This window comes from Vipera ursinii (assembly GCF_947247035.1).
Source record: "Vipera ursinii genome assembly, chromosome: 2".
Taxonomy (NCBI): Eukaryota; Metazoa; Chordata; class Lepidosauria; order Squamata; family Viperidae; genus Vipera; species Vipera ursinii.
Window position 1 is genome coordinate 2,251,786 of NC_139513.1, and position 18,714 is coordinate 2,270,499.

General features: G+C 40.6%; 2 protein-coding genes across 2 annotated transcripts in view; both read left to right on the plus strand.

Annotated features, from left to right (window-relative positions):
• LOC310634125 (uncharacterized protein) overlaps nucleotides 1-18,714 on the plus strand; it is a 35,146-nt gene that overhangs the window by 7,107 nt on the left and 9,325 nt on the right. The gene's annotated exons all lie outside the window — the stretch shown is intronic.
• Nucleotides 3,086-15,219, plus strand: LOC310633224 (uncharacterized protein; the record flags this gene model as incomplete). The annotated part of the gene is made up of 5 exons (XM_083350911.1): nucleotides 3,086-3,322; nucleotides 4,039-4,224; nucleotides 8,691-8,817; nucleotides 12,699-13,027; nucleotides 15,139-15,219. Exons 1-5 carry the CDS (start codon nucleotides 3,167-3,169, stop codon nucleotides 15,217-15,219), a joined length of 879 nt encoding a protein of 292 aa, XP_083207037.1. The 5' UTR covers nucleotides 3,086-3,166.

Consider the following 18,714-nt stretch of genomic DNA (forward strand, 5'->3'; position numbering starts at 1 on the left):
AAGTTGGACAAGAATCAGACGATGAGGATGTTTTTAACATCTATTTCTGTCTTCAGTGTACTGGATGTCCTTTTCCCCTCCACATTTTTCTCATATTCCTTAATTACATAATTATTACAAATCATAAATACTGAAGCTTGATGATTCAAGATTATATTCCCATTTCTTGGGGAAATATTGATGAACAAGAATATGATATTGAGCCATTTCATTGTCCATTACATTCACCTAGAGTGCATCAGAATTTCCTGTAATTCATTTACAGATAGGTAAAAATAATCTGATCAAATTTATCACTCCAAGCAGGCTTTTATGGAACGCTTGGATGATGGAAATAGGGATTGCTCCTTCTGGCTTCTTCCATCTGCTTTGGAAGGAATGTCTATTTTACCTCCTGGGAAACCTTTAACTTTTTCCTGTATTTTTCTTTCCAAGGTTAGGTAAAGGATCTCCCATGGAAGGCAAGGTTAAACACTTGTCTACTTGGGGCTCTCCCCCCACTCCACCTCCACTGATGGGGGTCTGGACAGAAGAGCTTCCTAAGAGGATAAATTGATTTGAGGGTTGAGCTGAGGGAGTCTGTTTTTCCCTCTTCCACCCATGTTAGCACATCATCTTTCCACGGATGTGATTGATCTGAAAAATCTTGTTCACCCCACCCTCATAACAAAAGTCTTATTTCTCTTCATTGTGGAAGTCAAGAAAATAGTTTCAGTTCTCTAACAATTCTTCCATATTTTTTCCCCTTCTACACAGACCCATTCAGCTCCTTCATAGTATGGTTGTGCCAAAACTCAGGCACCCCAAGTTTGATGAGTTTGGCATGGAGCTGGTAAGAATTCCTGAATTTGAGATGCTTTTATCTTTGTAATGCAATACAACAAGCATAAATTAAGGCAGTAAATTTATTCTGCCCATTTTCTTCCATACACGTTGTAAATACTGTGTAGAGGACATGCACTTAATCCATTGCAAATTTTTCCTTGGAATTCAGGACTTGTCTGTTAAAAGAGAAATTATGTTTTCTTTTTTTAGTGTCTCACACCTTTTGAGGAAGTGGCTATATATTTTTCTGAGGAAAAGTGGGTCTGTTAGATCCCCACCAAAAACATATGCATAGAGAAGTAGTGCTGGAAAACTTGATGAACGTGGCCTTGCTGGGTGAGGGTTCCTGCTCCATGTGCAGATGCCTAGAGTCAGTTTTTTAGGTAGATATGGCTCGCTGTATCTCCTAGTTGTCCAAGTAGCAGAAGCTGGTCTGGTCTTTTGCTCTGTGGAAAGCAAGAGCTCAAGAATTTCCTGCCTTGATGTATCTTGTTTCTCATCCAATGGTTGAGATGATTTTCCTTAGAAAAGGTTTCTAGTCTCACTGATAGACTAAGGCTTTAACTTTAGCTGATGATGACTCTACTGTGGCCTCTGAGTACATTGCTTACGTTGATATGTGGCATCAAAGTTTGCTAATTGCTATATTCTGTATAGTGTCTGTATTTTACTTAGGGCATTCCTGATTCTTAAGTTTTTTGTAAAGAAGTTCTGTTCCCAGATGAATTTGTCTCATGAATTTTTCTAAATAGGAACTATAACTCTTCCGTACCCTAAAGCAAGTGGAAATTCATGCCATAAGAAAGCTTCTGATATGAAGTAGATTCTGTGCTGTAAGACAGATCACAATGATGATGTTATCGATTGTCATGTCCATCTCTTGTCAATTCTATGGGCCAGGTCTCTCCACATTTTCTGATCTTGTGTTACTTTTCTTATGTCTATGGATTCTATGTCTATGGATGAATCTCAATCATCCAGGTCACGGTTGTTCCAAAGGTGCTTTTCTAAAAGGCAACTGGACTTTGTTTTCCTTGAAAACATTTTGTTTCTCAGCCAAGAAGCTTCTTTGGAACACTAGAGTTTTTCTATGCTCTGGCCACTATTAGCTTTGATGGTGTCCAGCCACCATGTTCTTCTGTGACCTATAAAACCACAGCTCTGATTATTGCAGCTAAATTCTTGCTGTTTCTCTTCCAGCAGAGAATACACAAAAGCTGCTTCTCTTACAATGTGAATAGAAATCAAAACATTTTTATGTTTACTTTTGAACTTAAAAAAATATTTCTTTAAAGAGGTGTTCTGCTGCAATTGGTACTCTTGGTGGCTTACCTACAATATAATACATTTAAAAGATTCTTGTGAAGATAGATTTTCTAAACTAGCAATTGTCTACTTGGTCTAGTGGTTAAGCCACTAGGCTAGACAGCAAGAGACCCTGAGTTCAAGTCCTGCCTTGACCATGAAAGCCAGCTTAGTCCAGTCTCTCTCTCTCTCTCTCTCTCAGTGCAGCCTACCTCACAAAGTTGTTGTTATGGGGTAAAATAGGAACAAGTGTGTTGGAGATGTTTGCCTTGTTCACCTTGAGTTCGCCTTGAACTGTTTGTAATAAAGGCAGGATTTAATAAAAAAAACCTGTCTTGCAAGATACTTAGCCCTGTACAATATACTAACACCCGTTCAATCATGCAGTACTTATATTACGATATACTGTAACGTCGTTAATATTTGATAGTGTAGTATACTACTACATAGGCATTTTCGTATTCTGTGTGTGTCAGTCAATCTTTTGCTTTGGGCCAATGCAGTCTCTTTTCCCAGGAGGCCATTAGGTGCGTATGTTTGTTTGTGTCAAGTCAGTCTTTTGGTTTGGGCTAATGCAGCCTTTCTTCTCCCAGGAGGAAATTATGTGCGACAGTGTTTGTGTCTGTCTTTCCTTCCTCCCTCCCTTGCTTTTCCTCACGGCAAGGAGGGAGATTCACGCCCAGCATAGAAGTGGCTGAGGCGACCCAGAGACTCCGTTTCCCGCCAAAACCTGTCAGCCGCTTCTCGCCCATCATTGGCTCGCCAGGCTCACGTAATCTGGAAGGTTCTTCCGCCCCCCCTTCGCTTCCCTCCCAACCACGCCCTGCCTGGGCCAAACGGAAGCGAAACGGGGTTGCTCTCGATGGGCTCCCGAAAGGACGGAGCCGGCCTCCCCTCCGGGTGACTTTCTGCAGGCCGCCATTCGCACAAGGGCGCGGGGAGGAGGCCTGCGATCTCGCCGTAGCTTCTGCCGGATGCCATTCGGCAAGAGGGCGAGCTCCACCGCAGGTGCCACCCCGAGCAGAGGTCGGCCTAGATGACCTCTGAGATGCCCCCTCCGCCATGGCCGCGAGCGATTCCCCAAGTCCGGGCGCTGCCCTCTGGTTCCAGCAGAGGGCGCTCTTTTCGCTCCCGGCCGATTGGGAGCTACTGCGCATGTTCGAGTCTGTCTGCCCGGGGGTTGGTACCGCCTGTGAGTTGCTGCCTGGGAATCGTGGGGAGGGTGGCGGGCAAGAGGGGGTCCCGCGACCCAGATCTTCGCCAGGGGAGGGGAAACAGCTGGATTGTGAATCCTCAAGCTGGGTGGGAGCCGGAGAGCCACCCCATAACTGCTCCTGGTTGTACATGCAGGAGATCCAACAATGGGGGAGGGAAGAAAAAGCCTGAAGGGACCACCTGCTCATGTCTCCTTCAGGTTCAGATTCAGATTCCAAAACTGGAAGGATTTTCGGAGAGCCAGTGGAGACCAGTTGCCCGGCAGTGCCAGTAGCTGAAAGATTCCTTGCTGAGCCTAGCAGAGGAGAAGAAGCCCTAACAGAATAGAATGACGGAGTTGGAAGGGACCTCGGAGGTCTTCTAGTCCGACTCCCTGCACAGGAAGGGCCCCAGGTCAGAGAAGCTCCTCGTGGGAAATAGGAAGGGATCTTCATGTGCTTGAATTCTTAAATATCTCCATGACAGTTTTGGAGTTTGGGAGATTAATAATGGAAGTAGTTAATTTAGAGCACCTCATTAGTGAAATTGTTCTAGCGTTCTTCCAGAGAGAATCTCGCTTGAAGCAATTCTCCCATTCGCCTCATCCATCCCCACTGATGGATACGAGGGTTTGGCCACATTGTGAACAAAAAATAAAATCCAGATCCTGGATTTTCTTAACTCCTTAACTCCTTTTCTTTGCTTATATTTCAGGGGTGGGGACGAGAGGAGGGAGGAAGTCTAAAGGAACCACTCACATCTCCTTCAGATTCAGATTCCAAGACTGGAAGGATCTTTAGAGACCAAGGACAGCCAGCGGACACCAGTTGCCCGGTGGTCCCAGTACCTGAAAGGTTTCTGCTGAACCTGGCAGAGGAGAAGAAGCAGGAAGGACCCCAGGTCAGAAATGCTCTTCATGGGAAATACAAAGGAACCTTTGTGTGCTTGAATTCTTAAATTCTTAAAAATCTTGAATTCTTAAAATAATCTCCCAGAGTTTTGAAAATTAATAATGCGAACAGATATTTAGAGAACCTCATTAGCAAAATTGTACCTTTGTTCTCTCAGAGGATATCTCATTTGGAACAATTCTCCCATGGACCTCTTCCAATCCCAATGATAGGGTCTTGTCACTTTGTGGGCAGAAAATAAAAATCCAAATCCTGGATTTTCTTAACTCCTTTTCTTTGCTTATATTATCTTGATTGGGTGAATTGGACAGATCTCTTTAATGATCCATGAGAATGAAAGTTAACATCAGGTTTCCTCGCTAGGTAAGGGAAGATCCTTCCAGCAGATTGGAGGTTTTTCAGAAAGCCTCTCTGTCTTCTCATGTGTAATTGTAGAACGTAATAGAAGGTGACCCAGCAAGAAAGATATAATTCCCTCCTCAAGCTAAAAGAATTAAATCCCATGAAGAAAGTTCCTCCCTTTGATCCACCTTCCAATGAGTCCTCCTTTATAGAAGACCTATGGGGATTGCCTTGGGTTGCATTCTGGATGCACCATCGGGAGAGTCTTCTCTTTGTTCTCATTGATGGGAGGAAAGCAACCTCTCTTTGTCCTTTCTTGCTAAATAATTTTGAGTAAATTCTGACACAGATCCTTGCTGGATCAACACCAGCAGGCATTTCCTGCAGTGCCAGAATTTCATGAATTGCTATTTTATATAGACTACGCTGGATTCAAGCTGCAGGAGGTGGGGGGAGAATCTACAATGGTTAAGTGAACTCTTTGGTTGCCAAGAGTATGCTTCCTTGATTTGTTACTGTCCAAAAGGTAGGAGAGCACTCTGACGGAGGTTTGTTCTTTGGCGTGAGGTGGGGTTGTGCTCTTTTCTGAAGCAGAGTATAGTACTATCGGATGGAGGTTTCCTCTGCAGAACAGGAAGATATCTTTTTTTTTTTTTTTATTGAAAAGTTTTAAAATACAATTTTCCTTTAAAGAACCCCCGTTCCCCCTCCCTCCTCCCCCCTCCCTCCTCCCCCCCCTACCTCCCCCCCTCCCCCCCTACTTCCCAGAGCTGAATACAAGGTATATATATATAAAAACAAACAAACCTAAACAACCATATACTAACAACTATAAATTCTAAAATCCATCACTCTCTAGCTTATATAGGATAAAGCAAACCTTAACAATATTAAGTATATATAAAAAAAAGAAAAAAAAAAACTAAAATAAGAAAAGGACACTCTCTAGCTTATATAAAATATAAACTTATATAAAATGGAACAAACCTTAATAGTATCAAATATATATTAAAGACAAAAAAAAAAGGAAAAAGAAAGAAAAAAAAAACCCCTTCTCAACCCTATACTTAAAAATATGGAACACTTCACATCCTAAATAAACTCCATCCATTTTATCCATTCCATGATATAACATTCTTACAAATAATTTTTGAAATTAACCAAGAATCCCAAATCAAAAAACTTTAAAGTCAACTCTTCTGTATTCGGCCGTTCCTCTTCCAATACCACATCTATAGTTATTCCAAACATAAAAATAAGAAAAAAAAGATTGCAAACAAAACTTAAACCTCCATTTAAAAAATCTTTTGTATATTCCCCCAAGCTTTAATCCAAAAAAGCTCACCCTTTCCACAGAACCACCAAATATAAAAATATATTGCGTCTACACCCAAATCTTTTCCCACCTCCCCTACTTGACCACTTGACTATATCATAAAAGTTCCATAGTCTTCTGCAAATCCTGCTATTTTCTCTTCTTAAATCGTTTTGCAGCAGCACGCGTCACCCTCTGTTTTATAGATTCATCCGACGAGGTTGTCTCTTGATCTCCTCCAACACCGTTGTCTTCTATCTGACCATCTTCGGCCTCTTGATGCACTCCTTCTCCAGATCCCTTTCCAGCTTCCAAAAGTGTTAATGGCGTTGCATTTAAAACATTATTGTAAAAATCACGCGCTTGCATCACAGTAACCAGACGGTACTTTTTACCTTCGTGCGTCACCATCAACCCCACTGGGATCTCCCATCTGAACCTTATATCTCGCTGCTTAAGCTCTTGCACAAGAAATGTAAAATCCTTCCTTCTCCTTAAAATCTTTGGAGGAATTTCTTTTAAGACCAAAACTTCTTGATTAGCAATCACAACTTTAGTATCATAAGCAGCTTGTATAACTTCATCTCTAGTTTCTCTTTTTGCAAAATATACCACCACATCTCTAGGCAACTTTCTCTGTCTGGCAATCCATGAATTCACACGAAACACTTTGTCCATGCCACCTTTTATTTCAGATGCTGGCTGTTTCAACACTATTTCAAAAGCCTCAGAGACCAGCTGCTTTAGATCTTCCTTAGTATTCTCCTTTAAACCTCTAATTCTAATAGCAAACTGCATCTGGAAATATTGAGCAAGACTCAGTTCCTTTTCCATTATATTTTCATTCTCCAGTACTTTTGCTTCTAATATAGCATTCTTTTGAGTCAAGTCTTCTAGCTTTTCCTCCAATTCTTCCACAGACCGAGCCACTTTAAGCACTGGAGTCAAGATGTCTACCCTCATCGCTTTGAGCCTCTGTTCCATCCTCTCCTCCATTCTCTTCTCCAATTTCTCCAATTTCTCCTCCATCTGTGCAAATCTAACATTAATTGATTCCAAAATTACCTGGGTATGCTTTTCAAGAGCATCTTGTAAGTCCTTTGATGTCAATACATCAGGAGGATGCAGCGCCTGCAATAATGATTGTTGCACGGGAGAAGTTCCAGCACTCCGAAGAGTTTTAGGGGGTGGTTTAGCCGCCATCTTTTACCAAATATGACGCACTTTCACTTCAGATTTATAATCCAAAAAAGTCCATCAAGCTGGAGAGTAAAACATAATAATCATCTTTACCATTTCCTCTTGTATCGCTCTGCCTGCTCCTTTAAACCATAGTCATTCCTTCAGGCAGGGGTGGTCGCAGACGGCTGGCTCTGCTCCAAGAAGTCAGGAGCAGAGGCGACGGCCAGCTGGGAGCAGCCCAGGCTACGGGGGAGTTCAATCCTTCAGCCGCCCAAGCCATAAGCTCAGGCGGCCCTGGAGAACTCTACCCCTACCTGGGGGCTCGCCCCCTCCTCTTCTCCCGAGGAGGGGGCTTCAGATTCGCCCGAACAGCTGATCGGCGCTGTTTCGGGCGAAAAAACAACAGCTGAGCCGCGGGCAGCCAGGGAAGGCTCCCTCCGTCGCCGCGGAGCCACCGGAAGTCTCCGAACAGGAAGATATCTTAAGTTGTGCATTCAAATTAGAAAAGACGAAGCTGACCTCTTTACTGTTTCCTCCTTCCCAGTGAACAAAATGGAGTCACTGTTGTTCATCAAATCATCTCCTTGTACTGGTGGAGTTGAGCGAGTCCCTGGTTCCCCAACTCGGGTAAGAAAGGAAAAGATGAGCTGGTAATGGGAGACCTCCAATTTCCTATTGGGGCTCAAAGTATGATCCTGCTGTTCCTGAGTGAAGCGTAAGGAAATTAGAATTCAGTGATCAGTCACACTAGCCTGCCTCTTGACATTACTTCTTGCAAATGTGAAGTGTTGGTGCCCTTGGTAGATGGTGTGACTTAAGGCCCACTCTGCCCCTTGATTAAGGTAGGCTAGTGGCATTGAAGGTCATCAGTCAGTTAAGGTGATAACTTTTATTGTCATTTTTACTGTGAGCACACTGGCATACAGTATAAAGGAAATTCTGTTGCTGGCTCTCAAAAGGAAGTATATACCCATACACACACATAACAAATGCTACATACATATGTATAGGTGTGTGTATGTATGTGTATGTGTGTGAAGAGGATGTGTCGCATCCCAAACAATCCTACGGATCCTGCTCAAGCAACGCTTATGTGCTATGTACTGTGTAGAAGGGAGTAAACCACCAATAATCTTTTCTGCCATCCTCACCACTCTCTGCACTGCCTTCCTGTCTGAAGCAGTAATGATTCCAAACTGGACAGTAACATAAGGACAGGGGAAGGAAGATGTACTTTTCTCATGCGACACAGAAAATGCAGGTGCTCCTGTGCCCGCTTCACCAATGTCTCCCTGCTGAGCGACCAAGTTAGCCTACTTGTTAGCTACCCACCCAGAAACCTGATGCTGCTAACCACCTCCACAGGTCAACCATCAATACATAGGTGTGTGGCTGTGGCTGCCTTTTTTTGAAATTGACAATGATCTCTTTAAATGTGCCCTAATTGGCTGTCAGCCGCATGCTGTAAATTCTGCCCATTTCATCATATAATGTTTTGAAGCCAGCTAAAGAAATATCCAACCAAGAATTATAACTGTGTGCCTTTACCATTTGCAGATTAAAGGAGATCTTGCAAATTCTTCCTGATCTGTTCACAGGGATTCTTCCTTGTTCAGGGTCCTGTGTCCTTTGAGGAGGTGGCCGTTCATTTCACCAGTGAAGAGTGGTCGCTGCTTGATCCCAACCAGAAAGCTTTGCATCGAGAAGTCATGTTCGAAATGTCTAGGATTGTAGCCTTTTTAGGTAAATATTCCTTTGAATAAAAATCAAGTCAGCGCAAAGACAGTTTATTTGCAGCGTAGAGATCTGTGCAGATCTTTTTAAAATATTTTATCTCTAAGATTCTTTTCCTCTTAATGTTAATTCCAGTCTATCTGCATGGCGTTCTAAGTACCACCATTTCAGTTAGATGAAAGAAATTAGTTTTGTAACCTGTCATTCTGGCAAGGGTTGACATGCTATCTTTTTTGGGACCTATATTAATATTGCAGAGTTACTGGGAAGATAATTAAAGGGAATGTTTTTGCTTATATCACTTGCCTTATTCAAAACCATATCGTTTACTCTTGCAATGATATTGCAGTGTTATGTATGTTGTTGCAACTTAGGCGCATCATATAATTTTTAACTGGGGTTTTAAGTATACAGGGTCAATTTAATATTTTTTAATTTGGTTTTTTAACTTTTGTATGGTGGATTTTTTAATTCCCTGTAAACCGCCCTGAGTCCTCAGGGAATAGGGCGGTATATAAATGTAACTAAATAAATAAACTAAATAAATATATATATATATAAAATATATGTGCCACTTCATGATGTCAAGATCGGTTTTTGCTTTAAACTTTTAACTGCCAAGAGTGATAAAAGATGAGCAGCCAGGCTGTGTTTTAAGTTAATAACTAATATTCATGCTGTCATTTCCCCCATTGCTTTCTCTGCAAATGCCCAGTAATAGATGGTCTGCATCCATCCAAGAAAGGGACTGAGTTACTTGGCAATAAAATCACAGCTTTTTTGGAGGAACATTTAAACTAAATAATGGGGATAGTGAGTTAATTGATACAGAACATCACTGTCCCCGGCAATCTAAGAAAATAGGGGAAGCCAGGCACCACACAAGTTATGCAGCAAGTAAACACAGGGTCAGTCATAAAGGACTCAAATGTCTATACACCAATGCACAGAGTACGAACAGTAAGCAGGGTGAACTAGAAATTCAGGTAAATGAGGGCAGATATGATATTGTTGCCATTACGGAAACATGGTGGGACAAAACCTACAAATGGTACACACAGCTAGAGGGATTTAAACTATTTAAAAGAAACAGACTAAACAAAAGAGGAGGAGGAGTTGCTCTATATATAAGAAATAACTTTATCTCTACAGAAATAGAGCACAACAATGACAAAAACTGTAAACTTGAAAGCATTTGGGTCAATATAAAAGGGGGGAAAAATGACATTGCCATAGGTGTATACTATAGGCCGCCCAACCAAGCAGAGGAAATAGATGAACTTTTTGCTAGTCAGCTAACTAAGGTATGTAAGAAGCACATCACAATAGTAATGGGGGACTTTAATTACCCTGATATCAACTGGGAGACAAACTCTGCACCAAGTGGAAGATCAAACAGATTCCTGTCAAACCTAGCAGACAACTTTCTCTCCCAAAAAGTAGAGAAGGGAACTAGGGGATTAGCCATATTGGATTTAATTCTCACAAACAGAGATGAAATGATAGAAGGTGTCGAAGCCACAGGAACCTTGGGGGGAAGTGATCATGCAATATTGGAATTCAACATTCTGGAGGCACAAGCAATAGAACACAGCCAAACTAGAGTCTTGGACTTTAAAAGAGCTAATTTCAATAAACTTAGAGAGACCATGGGAAGAATTCCATGGATGAGAATCCTAAAGGGGAAAACAACTCAAGAAGCTTGGGAAATTTTGAAAAGTGAGATAATAAAGGCCCAGTCTAGTACAATACCAACAAAGAAGAAAAATAACAGCTCTCAAAAGAAACCAGCATGGCTACATAAAGAACTCTCTGATAAATTGAAAGATAAAAAGGACAAGTATAAGAATTGGAAAGAGGGGCACATAACTAAGTCAGAATATCAGCAAATAGCCCGTGCCTGCAAAGATGAAGTGAGGAAAGCTAAGGCTCAAAATGAACTAAGGCTTGCGACCAAAGTCAAAAATAACAAAAAATGCTTCTTTCAACATATAAAAAACAAGAAAAAAGTTAAGGAAATGATTGGTCCATTAATGGGTGAAAGTGGCAAGAAAGTGACAAGCAATAGGGAGAAAGCAGAAATATTTAATTCGTTTTTTGCATCTGTCTTTACACAAAAGGAAAAAACAGTCCAACCTACCCAAACCAGTGCCATAAAAAACAGAATAGAAACGCAAGTTAAGATAGGCAAGAAAATGGTAAGTGAGCACCTGTCCAGCCTAGACGAGTTCAAATCACCAGGACCAGATGGATTACACCCCACGTTCTCAAGGAACTGGCAGACGTGATCTCAGAACCACTGAACTATATTTTTCAAAGATCCTGGAGCACTGGGGAACTACCAGAGGACTGGAAGAGAGCTGATGTAGTTCCCATCTTCAAAAAAGGGAAAAAAATAGATCCAGGAAACTACAGACCTATCAGCCTGACCTCAATACCTGGGGAGATTCTGGAAAAGATAATCAAACAACAAATCAGCGAACACCTTGATGCAAACAAAGTCATCACTAAAAGTCAACATGGGTTTGTCAAAAACAGATCATGCCAGACAAATCTTATTACATTCTTTGACCAAGTGACAAAATTAGTGGACCAGAGGAATGCTGTAGATATAATTTACTTGGACTTCAGTAAGGCATTTGATAAGTAGATCACAACTTACTACTTGATAAGATAGATGGATTCGTAGCTGGCTGACAGGCCGTACTCAGCGTGTGGTCCTCAATGGAACCGCATCTACATGGAAGGAAGTGTGTAGTGGGGTGCCCCAGGGCTCTGTTCTGGGCCCAGTGCTCTTCAATATCTTCATTAATGATTTGGATGAGGGGATAGATGGGGAACTCATCAAATTTGCAGACGACACCAAGCTGGCAGGAATAGCCAATACTCCAGAAGATAGGCTTAAGATACAGAAGAATCTGAACAGACTCGAACACTGGGCACTATCTAACAAAATGAAATTCAATGGTGAAAAAAGTAAGGTTCTACATTTAGGCAGGAAAAATCAAATGCATAGGTATAGTATAGGTGGTACCTTGCTCAATAGTAGTAACTGTGAGAGGGATCTCGGAGTCTTAGTAGACAATCACTTCAATATGAGCCAGCAGTGTGCTGCAGCTGCCAAAAAAGCCAACACAATGCTAGGCTGCATTAACAGAGGGATAGAATCAAGATCAAGTGAAGTACTAATACCACTTTACAATGCTTTGGTAAGGCCACACCTGGAATACTGCATCCAGTTTTGGTCACCACGATGTAAAAAAGATGTCGAGACTCTAGAAAGGGTACAGAGAAGAGCAACAAAGATGATTAGGGGGCTGGAGGCTAAAACATATAGGGAATGGTTGCTGGAATTGGGTATGTGTAGTTTAATGAAGAGAAGGGTGAGGGGTGACATGATAGTAGTGTTCCAATATCTCAGGGGCTACCACAAAGAAGAGGGAGTCAAGCTATTCTCCAAAGCACCTGAAAGCAGGACAAGAAGCAACGGATGGAAACTAGTCAAGGAGAGAAGACACCTAGAACTAAGGAGAAACTTCCTGACAGTTAGAACAATTAACCAGTGGAACAACCTGCCTCCAGAGGTGGTGAATGCTCCAACACTGGAGGTTTTTAAGAAGAGACTGGACAGCCATTTGCCTGAAATGGTATAAGGTTTCCTGCCTGAGCAGGGGGTTGCACTAGATGACCTCCAAGGTTCCTTCCAACTTTATTATTATTATTATTATTATTATTATTATTATTATTATTATTATTATTATTATTATTATTATTATTATTATTATTATTTATTGTTATTGTTATTACTATTATTATTATTATTATTATAAATGTAGATTTATACATTGTACATTGTAGATTTTTCTAATTTCTTTTTCTTCCCCCTCAAGCATTTCATATACAGAAGAATGAAAATTACCAAGAACCAAGAGTAGTTCCATTGCAAAGAATCAAAACTGAAATACCAGAAGAAACATCTGCAAATACGTGGGGGAGGAAGAAACATGAAAAAAACCCATCTTACAATTGGAGAGAAAAATCCATTCAGGAATGTGCAGAAATGGATCATTTCCTCAGCCAGCGTGATGCCAAAGAAAACAGTACAGCAAATTGTCGTGGAAGTAGAAAAAGATTCGAAACAAAACGTAGCTTTAGTAACCATTGCAAAATTGAAAAGAGCTTCAGCAGTAATAATCTTACTCCCCATAAAATGACCCCAGTAAGGGAGAAGCCCTACAAAGGTGTGGACATTGTAAAGAGCATTGGGTGGAGAGGCAATCTAAGTTCCCATAAAAGTATCCATACAGGGAGAAAGCCCTATAGGTGCATGGTCTGTGGAAGAAGATTCAGTGTAAAGAGTTCTCTTACTGCTCATAAAAGGATCCACACAGGACAAAAATCCTATAAATACGTGGAATGTAGAAAGAGGTTCAGGAACAGAGAGTGGCTGAAGTCCCATAAAATGTTCGGTCTCCAGGAAAAACGCTATAAATGTGTAGACTGTGAGAAAAACTTCAGTGGAAAGAGTTCCCTTACTTCTCATAAAAGGATCCATACTGGAGAAAAACCCTTTAAATGCCTGGAGTGCGGAAAGAGCTTCCGGCAAAGTGGTGACCTAGCTTCCCATAAAAGAATACATACGGGAGAGAAACCGTATAAATGCCTGGAGTGTGGAAAGAGCTTTAGTATGAATTGTTCCCTTTCTTCTCATAAAAGGATCCATACTGGAGAAAAACCCTTTAAATGCCTGGAGTGCGGAAAGAGCTTCAGGCAAAGTGGTGACCTGGCTTCCCATAAAAGGATCCACACAGGGGAAAAACCCTATACGTGCCTGGAGTGTGGAAAGAGCTTTAGGATCAGCAGTTATCTGAACTCTCATAAAAAGATTCACACGGGAGAGAAACTCTATAAATGCACAGAGTGTGGGAAGAGTTTCACTAAAAAAAGTTATCTTACTTCTCATAAAAGGATCCATACAAATGAGAAACTGTTTAAATGCATAGACTGTGGGAAGGGCTTCAGCCATAGCTGTGGCCTTGTTTCCCATAAGCGGGTTCACACAGGAGAGAAACCCTTTAAATGCCTGGAGTGCGGAAAGAGCTTCAGGCAAAGTAGTGACCTGGCTTCCCATAAAAGAATACATACGGGAGAGAAACCGTATAAATGCCTGGAGTGTGGAAAGAGCTTCAGGAACAGCAGCTATCTGAACTCTCATAAAAGGATTCACACAGGAGAGAAACCCTACAAATGCCTGGAGTGTGGAAAGAGCTTTAATATGAATTGTTCTCTTACTTCTCATAAAAGGATCCATACAGGAGAGAAACCCTTTAAATGCATAGAATGTGGGAAGAGCTTCTGTCAAAGCAGTGCGCTTGCCTCCCATAAGAGGATCCACACAGGGGAAAAACCCTATACATGCCTGGAGTGTGGAAAGAGCTTTAGGAACAGTAGTTATCTGAACTCTCATAAAAGGATTCACACGGGAGAGAAACTCTATGAATGCACAGAGTGTGGGAAGAGTTTCAGTATAAAAAGTTATCTTACTTCTCATAAAAGGATCCATACAAATGAGAAACCGTTTAAATGCATAGACTGTGGGAAGGGCTTCAGCCAAAGCTATGGCCTTGTTTCCCATAAGCGGGTTCACAGAGGAGAGAAACCCTTTAAATGTCTGGAGTGCGGAAAGAGCTTCAGGCAAAGTAGTGACCTGGCTTCCCATGAAAGAATACATACGGGAGAGAAACCGTATAAATGCCTGGAGTGTGGAAAGAGGTTCAGGAACAGCAGTTATCTGAACTCTCATAAAAGGATTCACACAGGAGAGAAACCCTACAAATGCCTGGAGTGTGGAAAGAGCTTTAGTATGAATTGTTCTCTTACTTCTCATAAAAGGATCCATACAGGAGAATAAAGGCAAAGTAACATCTTCAGCAGAGTGTAGGGAACACTTAACATCCCCTAAACTCCTCTGAAGATGTTACCTGGCCTGGTAACAAAATATTTGGAAACCAACCCACAAGCTCGGAGAACAAACTTACACCTGAGGTACAGATATTCACCATTGCATGCTTAAATGTGTTGAACACAGTGGAGTTCCCAAGAGCCTCGATGGGGGCTGAAAGCAATTTTTAATAGGGGGAGGATGCTGTGGGAGGAATAGGGACCCTACGGAAGAACACTGTGACCCTGAAGGGGCTCAAATTGCAAGGGGCCGAGAAGGAGCTGCTTTTGGAGGCCCAATTGAGAGTAATGGACAAAGAGAAGACAACTTTGGGAGTTGTCTCTGCTCCATTATGGTGTTTCCTTCAAGGTGAGTCTCTTATCCCTTAGAGGAGCATCATTTTTTCCCTGGCCAGGGAAATAGGTTTCTCGTGTTACTTACATCAGCCTACATCCCAGGATAAGAAGTAAGGGATGGAAAATTACCAAGGAGGGATCAAACTTAGAATTAAGAAATTTCCTGACAGAACAAATTAGAAGACCTCCAGGGTCCTTTCCAACTCTGTTATTCTATTCTTGTTCCTGTTCCATTCCATTCTATTCACAATCAGTGGAACAGCTTGCTTCCAGAAGTTGTAAGTGTGCTCCAACACGAGGTTTTCAAGATAACCATTTGTCTGGGATGGTATAGCTTGAGCAAGGGGGTTAGACTAGAAGACCTCCAAGGTCCCTTCCAACTGTTATTCTCCCTTTTCCTGCCATCTCACCTCTGGAGGATAAAGCTTCCAGATGAGGCCGGGGGAAGAGGAATGGATCTAGGGAGTGACTACATGATGTGACTACATATAAAGAAATTCTTAGGATGGAAAGGAATGTATGGCAATTGAAGCCATATAATATTTTAAAAGAAGGGAAAATAGTACAAACTTGGTTCCAGTATGGGCAGTTACAAGCTAGATGGAAGGAAGATCAGAAAGTTGGTATTTTGATAACTGATGAAAATTTGGTAAAACAAATTAGAGATCAAGGTCAAGCATATATAAGGATATATAATGCATTGATAGAAATAGATTCAGAAACGGAACTTGTTAAAGATTGTATGATAAAATGGGCCCAGAATTTTCAGGAGGTCATAACAATGGATACTTGGGAACGATATGGGTTAGAAATGTAAAATTTACACAGGCTCAAAATTTAAGAGAGAATTTTTATAAAATGGTTTCTAGATGGCATTTAGATCCTAAAAAATTAGCAAGTATGTATCCGAACTGTCAGCCTAAATGTTGGAGGTGTGGTTGTGATGATGCAACGTATTATCATATATGGTGGACTTGTAAAAAAGTCAAAGCTTTTTGGATTTACATTTGGTGGAACATGCAGAAGATATTTAAGAAAAAGATATGGTTTTCTCCACAGTTATTTCTGTTGGGTATTATTACAGATTGTACTGTTATAGATACTAAATTGATATTGAATTTAATTACGGCAGCAAGACTTTTAGTAGCGCAATATTGGAAGAAGTTGGAACTGCCTACTATAGAAGAGTGGACTTTGAAAGTTTCAAACCTGGTGGAAATGGCAAAGATTTCAGCATATTTGAAAGAACAATCGCAACAGAGATATATTGTGGAATGGAGAAGATGGATCGAGTATATTCAGAATAAATATGGGACTAAAAAGTTTCATTTAGCATATGAATAAGTATTAGTTTTATATGATGTATTATTAGGTATTCATTATTAGTTAGTTGACTCAGCCTTCCATCCTTCCGAGGTAGGTAAAATGAGGACCCAGATTGTTGGGGGCAATAAGCTGACTTTGTAATAATGCCACTTGGGGGGGGGGCGAAAGCCCTAATAAGCAGGCATATACATAGAATGAAGGCTACTGCTAAGCTTGTAAGCCGCCCTGAGTCTTCGGAGAAGGGCGGGATATAAATGGAATTTAAATAAATAAATAAAATAAATTGTAAGCCGCCCTGACTCTTCGGAGAAGGGCGGGATATAAATGGGATTAAAAGAAAATAAAAATAAAATTTAGTTATGTTTAAGGGGAGTTAAAGTGTGATAGAATTTAATGTGTTTTTCTTTAGTTAGCATATTCTAGCTTACGTTTGTAAAGGTTAATACCCAGTATTCAGCTCTGGGAAGTCGGGGGGGGGGGGAGGGAGGGAGATATGTTTTTAAAATGTATTCTAAAACTTTTGAATTAAAAAAAACCTTTGACATCTCCTTTCTCTTTTCCTCTTATATTAATTCTTTGCTTGTTTGTGCGGACTGGTTGCTGGCATGCCACGGACTGGTACTGGTTCACGGACTGGGGGCTGGGGACCCCTGCCCTAATCATTCTTTTTGCTCTTCTCTATGCTCTTTCTAGACTCTGCCTTTTTTTATATTGTGATGACCAAAACTGGATGTAATATTCCAAGTGTGGTCTTTATATGTAAATTGTTGCATTCATTATGTCAACATCTATCAAAACCTGCCTGATCAAGCTGCTTTATCTAGGCAGAAGCTACATTTGAAGTGAATCTGGGATTGGGCTCCATGCTTTGTGGAGTTGATGAATGCAAGCGAAGCAGGGGGAAATATATGTACGTGGATTATAGATCTAACTGTTTAAATTACTGACCTTTAAACATGCTATTGATTCTTTTTTATATATGCACAGGTTTCATTTACAAGTGAATTTTTTTTCTAAATATATGTACATTTCTGCTTAGTCTTGTATTTGTTTGGTGCAAACTTGTATTAATCGAACTGAAAGGAAAAATAGAGCCAGTCATTTTATGATCGCAGCTGTTGCCTCTTTACTTTAAAAATGGTTTTATTGATCTAGCTGCAGTATACCATATGAGCAATGTCTTTTTTTTAAGGAGGGACTTAAATAGCTTGATTTAAATTGTTCAGTTATTAATTTCTCCACATAAAGTAACCAGAACCACATTTTCTATTTGTTAACGTTTTAAAATGTCACTTTAATGCCACTATTTTATTTTGTGATATCAAGGTGATCAGAAAGGTCAATCTAATATGAGGTTTTAAGGGACCATGCAATTGCAAATTAGGAACAACTCCTTTTATTAGCATGATTGTGCATTTGTGCTTTTTAATCTTAGTATAGCTTTTTAAAAAATGTCTCCATGTATTCTAATTATTAACTATATTTCTTGCTTTGCAAGGTTAATATAATAAATTATTGGGAACAACTGTTGTGCAGTTTCCTAGTTTATATGCATTGAAGAAGAAAATTAAATGAAGAAACGAGATGAATATGCAGATTTCCATGGAGGGGTAGAAGACTGGAATAAAATGTTTGAAAGAGATAGAATGTAAAATGAGTTCCGATCTGATTCAGTTTCACACTGCACAGACAACGATGCATATAAATCCACAGAATATGAGAAAAGCATTTGCAAAGCAGGTTCCACCTATAAAGGCAGCAACAAAGAGGTGAAACCAGACCTTATAAAATGTAGGAAAATCATCTCCTTATAAATGTATGGAACTTGAGCAGAACTTCCTAATTATGTAATTTTACATCTATAGAGATAATCCATGAAACATTGATAGTACTTTGGCCAATTTTCTCTTCTTCCTTTACACCAGAGGACTCAAAAGGGAACCAGAAAACTTAAGCTTTTTGCCTCTTTGTACAACTTGGAAGATACTTTTTGCCTTTAAGTATTTGCACTTCAAGGAGTGGGGAGATCCGGGCAGAGTCTACATTTATCTTCCCATTCTGTGGAATTAAATAATATGTTAATTGAATGAGACTACTCAATATATCTTATCCTCCAGCCAGCAATTTGACCCTTTGCCTTTGAAAATGAAGACTTACCATTATTATTTTGAAGGATCTTTGGGGGTGAGTGAAGGCTGAGGCTTTGAAGAGGATCAGGGGCCAGGATCTGGGGATCCTCCCAGTCATTCTGCCTCAGCCATGGGGTGACCCCAAGGGGTCAAC